The sequence below is a fragment of the Stegostoma tigrinum genome, chromosome 7 (assembly GCF_030684315.1).
Source record: "Stegostoma tigrinum isolate sSteTig4 chromosome 7, sSteTig4.hap1, whole genome shotgun sequence".
NCBI classification, from domain to species: Eukaryota; Metazoa; Chordata; class Chondrichthyes; order Orectolobiformes; family Stegostomatidae; genus Stegostoma; species Stegostoma tigrinum.
In genome coordinates, this window is record NC_081360.1 from 35,726,372 (window position 1) to 35,739,698 (window position 13,327).

General features: G+C 37.9%; 1 protein-coding gene across 4 annotated transcripts in view; it reads right to left on the reverse strand.

The window, feature by feature from the left end:
- glsb (glutaminase b) overlaps positions 1-13,327 on the reverse strand; it is a 118,758-nt gene that overhangs the window by 20,533 nt on the left and 84,898 nt on the right. The window contains exon 16 of one of the 4 annotated variants that reach the window (XM_048534281.2): positions 6,100-11,628. The exons of the other annotated variants lie outside the window; for them this stretch is intronic. Within the exon in view, the coding sequence (XP_048390238.2) occupies positions 11,500-11,628 (129 nt within the window). The 3' untranslated portion in view covers positions 6,100-11,499. Of the gene's footprint in view, positions 1-6,099; positions 11,629-13,327 lie in introns of those variants that run through there. 4 annotated transcript variants of the gene reach the window in all.

Below are 13,327 nucleotides of genomic sequence, written 5' to 3' on the forward strand. Positions count from 1 at the left end.
GTCTAACTAACTACGGACCAATTTAATAACAAACAAATTAACCACTAACCTAATTTCTTCTCCTCCACTACACTTCACGGATCTCTACACTACCCAAAATTTTCAAGGATTTGGCAAATAGTTTATCACTTAGTTTCTGTCCATATTGCTAGAGTTAGTTAACAGTAGTAAAGCGCAGCATAAAATAATTCACCTGTTCCTTATCTATTTCCAGTAATCATTCTTTCATGTCTGTTGCCCCTTTACATTTCCAGGATCTCTCAAAATGGAGAATCATGTCTGCAAATCCATACCTGACCTTCAAAGTAACAATCCACTACATTCCAAGACAACTGTTATTTTTAAGCAAAGCTTGAAAGGTGTCTCACTGTACTGCAGTGACGATCACACTGATGCAATTTACTGACCCAACAAGGCATTCTCGTTAGAATGGACACCAGCCTTGGTCTCTTCATACAGTAAAAAGCCAATTAACTAATGGTCACCAATTTGATGAGTATATTTAAGAAAGAGAGAGAGACACTTTATTTACCTTCAAACTGAAAAACTGCTAGTCAACAGCTATGGTTTAAACTTAGGCTGAGGCACAATTCTGACACATTAACAACAGGAACCCATTAAATACATTTGATGGTTTAAGTATTTTAAACAAATGTGTAGAGATGGCCTAGTTTTGTCTCTTTAATGCAAAACTGTCATTAAGGGTTACTAAATTACTTCACTACTTGAGCACTTAGACATATTGATGCAAATGTGTCCAAACACATTGTGCTTGCTTAACAAAAACACCTGGATGAAAAACAACTTGCTTCCAAATGAACGATCTCGATTACAAAGTGGATCTTTGAATCAACATTTGCATCTTGTAATTACACATGGAAAAGTCTACACTAAGCTATAACAAGAAATGTTTATTTTTTAAAATAACACAGCTGATGGATTTTAAACGTGACTGGCCAACAAATGTTAAAATATTGCACAATGATTGCCTCATTTAGCATTTTAAAGACCAAGGAACATAGGGAAGTATCAATTAATCTCCTTCTCCAGTAATAGTCCAGACAGACTGTGCTACATTATCAGTGTGCAGTGCTCTGCACAAATGGAACAGGCAAAGAGGGAATGTGATAGATGCTGACAAATTAGAGTTATACAGTCTTCTTTTGAGGAGGACAACATTGCCAAAAGGACATTGCTAAGGCATACAAGACTACAGGCCATGTGCTTGAAGATGGGATCAGAATTATTAGACTTCTTTTTGATCAGCACACACTCATGCCTCTTGAATAACAGACTTCTATTACCACATTGCCTAGCAGGCTGGGCAGAGTAGCAACAATAAATCTATTATAAAACTTACGTTCTGACATAATAAGATAGCTTGGCTTAGTTGACAGAACTTCTGCCTTAGTTATTTATGATCTTAAATATTAAAGCAATAGTAATATTTAATTAATTTATTCAATAATTAATTAATTTGGGTCCTGAAACGTAACCTGTTGTTCCCTTCATAGACCTGCTGAGCTTTTCCAGCAACTTTGTTTTTGTTCCTGAGGAATACTTGGTGGCGATGCCATCTGTCATGTGTCTTGTCAAAGTCATGTGTGTATTTTAAAATAGGCAGACGAGGATAATCTGGTATTACTCAAAAAGTGCCCTAAACATCCTTCTTCCACTTCCACCCACCTCCTCCAACTCTCCAATATTAGTTTAATTAACTATTTATCTGACTTGTGGAATTTTATTTGTTATAGATGATTCAAAAGAATCCCAAGTTATTCGGAAAATGATGATTCACCCTGAAAATTGGAAAAATACACATCCAAACTAGACACCAATCCACTCTGAGAAGTAGAGAAGTCTTTGGTTTTTGGTCTGGTACCATGCTGTTAGCTACTAGTAGTGCCTTAGAATTCCCAAGATTCATAATGCTAGTGTGGACGAAAAGGAAATCTCAGTTCTGACTGATGTGAGAAATGGTGAGAAAAATTCTAGCTCCATCTTGATAATCTCCTGGCCTCTTCATATAATTGAACTTAGGTATCCTTAGTTTCAGAAAACCCCTTTAATATTTTAATAAAACACTTTTGCTCGGGAACTTTTAAACTAAACTCCTTGCACTGAGGTAACATCCTTCTTGAAAGTCCTAAACTAGCTCCCTTTTTCAGAAGGGGCTGTTTTACACATCCCAGGTTCAGCCAGGACTTCTGTAAACAAACCTAAAACTGAGTGATAGTAGGAGCTGCCAATGCTGGAGAATCTGAGATAACACTGTGAAGCTGGATGAACACAGCAGACCAAGCAGCAGAGGAAGATGAACGGAGGAATTTTGAAGGGTCTCAACCCGAAACATCAAACTTTCCTGCTCCTCTGATGCTGCTTGGCCTGCTATGCTCATCCAGCTTCACACCGTGTTATCCCAAAGCTAGGTGATCTCCCCAAACCAGAACAAAACAATCATGACCGTCAAACTAAAAGCATAATGCACTGCAATGTTTATTTCGTTCTCTGGTAAATTTTCCCAATGCAAGATAACTCCACTACTCTCCAGGAAATCTCTCTTGCACTGTTCCTAAAACAAAAAGATTTCAAAAATACTAAAAAGTTAATCACAAAACCCCTTTGGATACAAAATCCAAAATAAACAATACTAAAATATGCGTTGTATATATTGAAGATTTATATATGTTGACCATCCATAACATTGTAAATGTGACACCTACAAAGAGACAGGCGACCCCAATACCATTTTCCAGCTCTACTCATGGAGCCTTGTAGGTTATGCCATGTAGAGGATCTTGACAGCATCTCTGTTTCCATGACCCCTTCAGGCAACAAGTTCCAGAACCTCATCTCCTTTGCATCAAAGATTGCAACACAAATCCTTTCCAAGTCTCCTACCTCGATCTAAGGTCTGCTGAACTAAGAGTGATACACTATTTTCCAAAGAAAATAATCCCTGCCTATTCCAGATCAACTGTAATATGGGAAAATGGGTAGTTGAGTACTTTGGCAGGAACAATAAAAAGCACAACTGAGTGACCACTTTATTATTGAACATAACAGTAAGAATGCTGTGCTTCAGTTACACAAAAGCATTGGTGAGATCACATCTCAAATACCATGCATAATTTGATCATCTTATTTAAGGAAGGATAAAAATGCAGAAGCAGCATTTCAGGGTAGTTTACTATAATGCTACCTGAAATGAGTGAGTTGTTTTACAAGAACAAATTGTACAGGTTAGGCTGGTTTCCACTGGAGTTTAGAGGACTGACGCTTACTTGAATGAAGTGTATAAGATCCTGAGAAGAACTTGACAAGATGTTTGTGGATGGCATGTTTCCTCCTGTGGGTCAATCCAGAACTAGCAGATATCCTTTCTGGGCAGATTTTAGAATTCCACCCCCCCACCCAGGAGAGTTGCATTACGTAAGAACTCTGACCTTCAGAGGGTGGTAGAGACAAGGTCATTAAAAGCCAAAAAGGCTTCTTCTCCTATCTTATTCTCTAGATAAGCGGACCTCAAAGTCTATCCTATATTATGGCTACACAATTTCAAAAACAACCTTGCACAACCCCAAAATCTTCCCCAGTTTAATATCCCCATTTATGCTTACTTTAATATCCTTTGCCACAACCATATACCAGGTGCTAGTCTTGGCCTCAATGACCTGCATTTTTACAATAGATCTGGTGTCCACAACTGGCAAGCCACCAGAAGCAGCTACCATACAATTAACTCAGTTACCCACCTCAAAGATGGGGCTATCGAACTTATGGGTAATGCAAATTACTTCAGTATCTTGCCAGTTCCAGTCAGTGACTGAGTTACTGCAGTCACATTGTATAGCATGACAGACAGAAGCTTCCAGGTCTTGCAGCCTTAATAGATTTGCTGTGATGCTGTCCTGTTCTCAGCAATAACTGTGTCTCCATTCCTGTACATCCACCAAAAGAAAGAAAGCGGCCAGTAAATGGTCGCTCCCTTCCTCACAACATTGTGGATTCTAGTTGACACGTGTACCCTTGACATAGTTTGGAACAATAAATTGCCATTTTCAAGTGATGACCAGTTTGAACCTGATCCTAATTTCACAAAGAGACTTAGTTGACAATGGTTAAGACCACTGTCAATTAAATTTTCCTCAATCTAAGAATTTCATACGGCAAAGACTGGCAATGCTACACTGTTCAGGCAACTGAATCTAGTATTAAGTTATTAGCCTTTCTCACAGCGCCTGACTAACAAAATTTTCTTCTAGGTTATGAAGAAAGATCTATAAATCAAGACACTATTCCAAAGCATGACCATACCTAGGTGCAACAAACACTGTTCTCATGGTGCATTAGTGGAAATCATCCAAAATTTGTTCTTGTTCACAGTAAATTTAAATTTTCCATGTTAAAAAATGGATGGACACAATCTTCCTTTAATTGTCATACATGGGGAAAAATTCACCCCAGTATTTTCAATGGATCAGGTGGATCTTGTAAGGCTTTCAAAAACCCACCTTGCCTGGGACCTCAGGAACCTTGGAGGTAGCCTGCGGAGGAGCCTGGAATATTTTGACAGGTAGATGTTAATTACTTTGATAACTAGAAGTGTCATTAGATGCTGTATTAGAAGTTCGTGTGTTTCTACTGCAGTGATCGATCATATGTCTCTGTTCTGAAAAGTTAACCATAACGATTACTATCATACAAATAGAGTACGTTTTCAGGAAGTTATTTATGTACTCAAAACTCTAATGTCAATCTGAAGCGATTTAACATTCACAGCATTTAAAATCTAAAATGAATTGATCTGCAATTTTGATTTAGATAAATTTTAAACTTCTGTACCACAGAGGGCTATGGAGGCTCAGTCTGCAAATAAACAGCACTGAAACATTCAAACAGCCATGATCGTATTGAATGGCAGGGCATGCTCAATGGGCTGAATGACCTATAAGTGTTCCTAAATACCAGCCACCTGCTCCTCAACCACTGGATGACAGGATATTGTCGTAGCTCAGGAAAAAGTTAGTAAAATCAGTTTTTTCTAATTTTAACAAGCTCTATCGTTTGCAGTTGCAAAGTGTTCCTTTAATAGCATAAATTCAGAAGTTATTACTGTTGCTATTTTTCCTCAATGTCAAGTCGTGTGCATAGTTTGACAGTTTTAAAAGATTATTATAGGACCCGTCTTAAACGTGGTTCCGAATACATACTTGTCTTTACAAGTGAATAAGTGTACAAGAGGATGTAACTTTTTAAAAAATTGGCTCAATAGTTTTTCAGTATGAACAAAATGACAAGTCTATTAGATTGCTAGTGCTGTACTTTGATACCCATTTCAAAGACTATTGCTTTAACCTGGCTCCAGAGGAAGGCACATAACAGTGCCAGATAAGGGGCTTTTATGGGGGGTGGGGTGGGGGGGGGGTGGTGCGTGCAGAACAGGGGAGAGAGACTCCCTGTGGGGAACGAGAAGGGCTAAGCTTGAGAACAGGAGGCATACGTGGAATATGGATAAAGGGTGGGGACAAAGGAACTCATTGGAGAGTCAGGCCGATGTTCGATAAAATCAAGGCAGGTCTTCTAGGCAGCCTACCTCACCACCTGTAACAGTTCAGGGAATCTGAACCCTACCCACTCATATTTCCAAGACAAAAATAATCTGGGCACATGCAGAGGTGATAAGCTCTTATTTCTGAAGTCAGAAATTGGCCCTTGTGTTTCCTGAATCCAGCACAAAGTCTAGCCTTATGCATCTTTTACTAGTCCACTTATTTCAAACAACCTGCAGTAGCAGAGCCCTTGGCCATCATGGCTCCACAGCAATGTTTTCCATGCTCTTGCTACTTTCTTGCCTCTCCTCCTTGAAAAGGTTCAATTATTTGTCAACTCCATCTCAACTTACTGGTCAAGCAATGTCTATTTTCCTCTGATGCACCGGTGGATATTTTACTGTATTAAAAATGTAAGTGAAAACAATTCCAATAACACTGCTTTTTAGCTAAAATTGGTGAGTTGTTATTTCAATAGCAAAATATATACAATGCTTCACATGGGATAACTTTATTAAACACAAAAAAATGCAAAATGTTTCCAGAAATAAGCAAATAAAAGCTAAATGTTGATCATTGTCAAGAAATATAAAACAAATGCAATGAAATACAAAGATGCAAACAGAAAAAAAGGTACTGAAAATGAACAGTAAATACAAAACACTATATACAAAATTTATAGTGAAGATTTGACATCCTGCAACATGTTTTAGCTATTGTGCAATTGTACTTTTTTTGTCCTTCAGACCTGTAGATAATCCACTGTTTGAGATGTATTAAATAAATCTTTAAAACAGCCATTTTAAGTTAAGTTATCTAACCAGGTATTAGAAAGATAGTAACAGCACTCCAACTGCTTTACAATACAATAACAGCAAGTCAACTGATGTAACAAATGTAGAGAAAATACCTGGGTTATTCTAGGATGATAAAAGTGCATATCGCCATGTAACAATACAGATTAATGGAACAAGCTTCGAATGCAGCGTTGCACGTTTTTAAACTATTAACATTGATGCAAGAATTGAAACACTGGGTTGTGACTGAACCTGTGTCCGCACAGGTTTTGAGACAATGAAAAAAAACAATTCAACTTGTAGCACAATTGATGTGTTAGACTTCTGGAAAAGACAATTACATAAATAGATTTATTTACTCAAAATCTCAATTTTGAAGAAAACTGATTATTTGCACATTTAAATTAGGCCTATCTGATACCTTGAAAGAATATTTTGCTGGGCAATGCAAGTGCATTCTGATTTTGGTAAGCTGAAAGATATTCCAAAAATTTTTCCTTTTTCTCCTCATGGGCTAAAACATTACTGACTTCCCTTACCAACTCGTGAGCTTTGGTTTCCAAAAGTGTTTAGCAGTATTTACATAACAATTAATGTTTACATTTGGTCCACAGATGAAAAGAGGTCACATCATCTTTGGTATTCTAAAATTAGAATATATTGCCAACGCAAAATAGTTACATCAATCTCTTCAACTCTAGAAACAGAATATTACCAAGTCTGAAAGCAAATATATTATTCTTCCTAGTCCAATTTCTTTTTAAGAAAGCAAATTACATATTTAAATAAGAATTCTACCCTAGTGATAATGGAGCTTGATGCTCAAGTATTCATGCATTTTTTTATATTAGGTTTTCATTAATCCAAGAGAATTGGAAAAAAATTTCTGATTTTGAAATTAGAAGTAGTAATCAAGCTAACTTTGGCATAATCCAGAAAGTGTGTCAATATTGTCTAATAACACAACCTTGTCATGCTACCTCAATCTTGATATAAGTGCAGGCCAAAACAAACAGGAATGATTTTTTCTAAACAAAAGATTGGTGACTAACCCACCACCATTTCTTTAACTTTAATGAGCCAAAACCAAATTTTATATTATAACTTTCTACTTAAGGCTAGATGAGTGTACCACATAATCCAAATCAGCAAAAGAGCAGCATAGGAGAAGTCGTTCAACTCATCAAGTCTGTTTTCATAATTTTAATGGATCATAGTTGATCTATACCCCAGTTCCAACTAATCAATCCAGATTATCCATTTGCAAAGCTATAGGAGCAGTTCATTGCCATCATTCCAAATGAGCTGTCTATCCTCATTTAAAATATTGCATTTATAGCTCACAGCAATCTAATATTTAGATTGATATTAGAATTAGTGAATGCAGTGGTTTCAGATAACTGCAACATTCTAGACTAATCCTATAATACAAGTACAACAGTTGAATTAACAACTATTACAACTATCAATAATAATTAATTTTCTGGAAATCAAACGTCTGGTAAGATAGATCTTCAATCTGCTTCTTTCCTTGAATGTATATAAACGTAATGCATGGATTAGAGTTGTCCACATACATCTAGCAATATATGACTAATGCAGACATCATAAGAGACAACTCTACTTCACATTATGTGTCTGCCACTGAAGTTGAAAACTCAAAAAGTGAGATGTGCTACACTGGTATAGACATGACAATGTAATAATTTTGGTGGTCCTCAACTGGTTTAATATCTTACAAAACAGCATCCGACAAAAGGGATCTGAGCAGCAACCTTTGAACACAGAGGATGGCGCATATATGGAATAAATTGCAGAGGAAGTGGTAGATACAGGTACAGTTGCAACATTTAAGATATTTTGACAGGTACATGAACAAGAAGTTTAAAGTGATGTGGGCCAAATGCAGGGACATGGGACTAGTTTAAGCTTTGGAAGCTTGGTCAGCATGAATGAGTTGGACCAAAAGGGTCTGTTTCTGTGCTGTATGACTAGGAATGTGATAGAATAATCAGTTCAAAGCAATGCAACTTGCCTTCTCCTAAAATCCATTCAACTAACCCTACGTCCACACGTGCAGTTACAGAATATTGCTCTATCCAGGATTCAATTTTAATTCTTGTACTAGACTTCAGTCCTTTTATTCACAAAACTGAAGCCAGGAAAGCCATAAATTGGAAGAGGCACTCATTTTTCAGCTTCATGAAGGCAACAGCCACTACCAACATCTAGGTGAGGGCCAGAAGGGCAACTGAAGGAGTGAAACACTCCACATTAAAAAAAAGCAAACAACTGTATGCTCCACCAAGATATCTTCGCATTTCCTTTCTACATGTCAATAATGTTCAGACTGCAAGGGTCACCATCAGCATCTTGCGCGTACACAGCATCTTTAACTTAAGAAAACATCCCAAAATGCAATATAGCAGCATAATCAAAGAAGTAAATGACATAACCCATAGCCAATAATATTACGATGGGCACTAAACCATGAGTTAATAAGATTAATTTTAAAGGAGCTTCTTAATAGAAGCAAGAGCATGAAGGAGATGGAAGGCAATTACTCCAGGAGGGTATAGCAGACATTGGAGACTAAAAACAGCAGAATGTATGATGGCCAATGGAAATTCACAAGAGTCACAATAATGGAGGCATAGAGATTCTTGGAAGGTTGGTCCAGATGAGAAAGAGATATACAAGGCTATGAGAAGATTTGAACATAAGGATGAGAATTTTAGAAGTCAAGGTGTTGGTGGACTGTAAGCCAATATAAATCAGTGTACAAGATTGAAGGTGCAAGTTTCAAACATTTATAGGGTTGTGAATTAACTCAAAGTTAGAGGCCTTGATTTGGGAGGTCAGTCAAGACAGAATTGGAATAGTCAAGTCTGGAGATAACAAAATCAGAGCAGATGCTGTCAGCACCACATATGCCACGGCTAGAACACAGACAATATATTTGAGAAGGGCTGGGTACAGATCAGAAACTAAACATGTATCAAATAAAGCATCAAGATTTGAAGTGTTTGGTTCAACATACAAAGGTCTGGAAGAAAGCTGGAAAGAGTGGCAAAAAGAAGCAGGGTGTGCGGTGAGGTCCAAAGACAACGTCTTTGTTCATTCCAATGTTTCATTGATGAGAGTTTTGGCTCATCCAAGGATGGATGCTAAGCAAGCAATCTGAATGGAGTTCTGTTTTGATTTATGGCTAGATGTGAACATCACTGCAAGGCCAGCACTTGTTGCCTTACTCCAAAATAGTAGCGAACCACCTTCTTGAACTGCTGCAACCCATGGGGGGTGGGGAGAGAATGTGTAACCTGCAACGCTGTTAGGAAGAGATTTCCAGATTTTTGAACTGCTAAGAGCATGTACAATAAAATTTCAAGTATGTATGTCTGGGAGGGGAACTTTAGGTGAGGGTGTTTCAACACCTCTGCAATGGCGAGGTCATGGTTTGGAAGGGGTGACTGAAGTGTCTCTCGAAAATGATACACAACATTAGCAATGTGAGCCAACAGTGCGTGTGAATTTTAAGGTGCTGGATTGGCTGATAATCAGGCAGTTTGCATTATCCTTGATCGTGCAGAGCTTCTTGAGTGCCTCATGGATGTAAGTGGAAAGTATGTTTTCACACTCTTAACTGGTGCCTTGTAGATGGTGGACAAATTTGGGGAAAAAAAAAGATATTTATTCTCAGAATCTGACCTGCTCTCGTAGACATTTTATGGTTGGTCTAGTTCATTCCTGGTTAGTTGTAGCTTACCGAATTGGTGGGACATTTTAATAATGGCAATATTGCCAAGTGTCAAGAGATAGTGAGGTTCTCTTTTGTCAGAAATAGTCACTGCCCAGTACTTATGTGACACTTGCATTGCTTGCCAGTTATCAGCCCAAGACCGAATGATGTCAAGGTCTTTTCTGTAGTGTGCACGCTTCCAATATTTGGAGTCATTATATTCTGTACTGTCATGAATACATACCTGTATTTCTAGCACAATGGTAAAGGAAAGATCATTGATTAAGCAGCAGAAAAAATATGCCTGCTGTGATTTCCTTGGACTAAGATGATTGATCTCAAGACCAAAAGTAACTATCGTTGTGCCAAGTATGACTCCAAATTGGCCATGAGTTTTCTTCCCCCACCAATTCCCAGTGATTTCAGCTTTGCCAGAGAGTTAGTTGAATCCCCCGAGTCAAATACAGCTTTGATATCAAATGCAGTCATATTCAGATTACCTCCTGCGTTTGGCTCTTTTGTCCATATTTGGAGCAAGGCAATAATGAAGTCTGGAGTAGAACAGGTATAGTGGAACTCTAACTGAACTTTGAACAGATTATTGGTGACTAAGTACCACTTGATAGCACTAGTGGTGACAACATATCACTGTGCTGGTGACAAAGTTGACTGATGGCAATGTGCAATTTCTATTTGGCCAATACACCCATAAGTAATTTTCCATTTTGTCAGACACGTGCCAACACCAAGTGACCAGAACAGTTTAATTGTGGGGTAAGGGCATTTGAGCATAGATCTTCAAATTACACCCTGGCATTACTACTGCCCTTAGCCCTTCATTGTATCCATGCCTTCAGCACTTTCTTGAATTGGCTGAGGACTGGTATCTGTATTGCCGAGGCCTCAATACAAGCTATTAGAAGGGCGAGGGGTGACAAACCTAGGTTGTTGCAAACACATATGCAACTCAATTACATGGCCTTCTGGTGACAATGATGTCAAACAGCAGCAGGTAACATGGACTGAGCCTAAAATGAGCTTGAAATACTTCCGTGGTCACAGTGCACAGGAGAGGCGAGAAGCCATGAAGAGGCTTTTCTTGCTACAAATGGCCGGAACAGTTCCACAAGACAAACAAGCAAAAAAGTAAAGGAAAATGATATGCTGAACATTAGAAAAAAGGTTCTTCACACAAAAGACAGTATGACGCTAGCGAGTTTTGAGAAGATGCATTAATAACATTCATGGCAGCTGGAGCAGCTGTCAAATTATGCAAGCAAAGTCAGATGTAAATACAAAAAAAAACCTCAAAATGTTAACATGAGTTTCAGAAAGAACTACAGTCCTTCCACATTTGCAAGATCACAAAAATCGAATCCAACTGCTATTGATTGTTCTGTACACCAAAACTTTACATTCTATAAACTACAGTAGTGGAAGAGTCCTCCTCATTTGATTCAGGTGATACTTTTTTCCAAAGAGTCCCATTAAGTGCAAGCTCTTTCTGGAGGTTTTCATAATCCATTGATCCGAAGACAGGCTGGTATTTTAAGCAACATGAATAATTAGATTTCTGGTTTTTTTCTGATTATCACAAACAGTTAATTATCCCCATCATCTCAAATACTACAGGACAATGATTCAAGTAAAATCAGTTTTCTGGCCAATAGCATTTGTAGGTTTCCAAAGTCAAGGCTTGAAAATACATTTGAACTAATAAACCTGCCATTTTTTAATAAAAGTTGAATGCACTTACTGCAAAAGCACTTTTCACTCAACTGCCACAAAAACTGCTAAGCAAACTTAGCATAACAAGCATGGTAACAACAATAAATAAATACAATAAGTAATAGCATAAACTGATCAAACAAGCAATTACTTCTGATCTATTCTGTTTACCCCATTAAAAAAAAACTGATTTGTCTATGTTAAAGGAGAATCTGAGTAACCATTCATTCCAGCAGCATCGACAAGCAGTAGACATGGCAGAAAATGCAGTAAAACAAGTGGTAAACTGACAACATCTAGCTGATACTGTGCAGTGAAACATGTACCAGTACACAATACAGTTTTAAATTAAAATCTTAAAAGAGAGAAGAGGTTGAATGGTTCAAGACCATCAATGCTCCGAACTCAAATAGTAATTTGACCTTCACTTTATAAAACAACATCTACTGTTGCTTCTGTTCAGTGTCTCCCATTCTCTCACTCACACAAAGTAGACCACTTGTGATATAAATCAACATTCTGCATCTTATCCCTTCCCTTGATTTCAAGTTCTGTTGACGGATTTACACAAAATATTCTTAGATCCTCAAACAATGCATATTACTTCCATTCATTTTAAGCTCTGTATTTAGATATCCCTCCTGCAGTTATTGCTTGTTTACCTGTTCTATCTTAATTTAACTGAGTTCTAAGCTTGATAAAATTAAAACAAATACTATTCAGAGCATTTTAGTGCAATAACCACAGACCTCTCCCAAAAATCTAGAAGCAAAAGCGCCCGACTGGCATGGTGGCTCAGTGGTTAGCACTACTGCTTCACAGCACCAGAGATGTGGATTTAAGATTTAATTCCAGCCTCAGGTGACTGTGTGGAGTTTGCACGTTCTCCGTGTTTGTGTGTTTCTCTGATAGGTCCCGGTTCACAAAAGATGTCTAGGCAGATTGGCCATGCTACGTTGCCCATAGCATTCAGGGTGTGCAAACTAGACAAATTATCCATGGGAAATGCAGGATTACAGATATAGGACGGGTTTGAGTGGAATGCTCTTCAGAGGGTTAGTCTGGACACAATGGGCCAAATGGCCTGCTTCCACACTACAGGGATTCTATGATTCAATGAATGAAGTTGGCAGACTAAAAGAAAGGGAACATTCTACAGAAAGCAGTAACAACCAAAAGGGCATCACAGAACTGTACGAATGCAGATTAAAAAATGCTCTTATGCAGAGTCAGGTTAACTATAACTTAGAGAAACAATGGACCATAAGAGTCTTATTACAGTAAGTAATCAGACCATGCATTATGCCTTCGCTGCAAGCAGAAATACAGAAGTTTTAAATTTAGCCAATATCCAGGGTATAAACAGGAGTAAATCATCAAGTGGAGCAGGGACCAGATAATTTATTTGGGTACAAGCATTTCAGGGTGTTAGCATCCATACAAAATAAATTAAAAGCAGTTGACAAGTTAAACAGTGTAGTGTGTCCCCAACTAAATACCAAAAGCTTTTA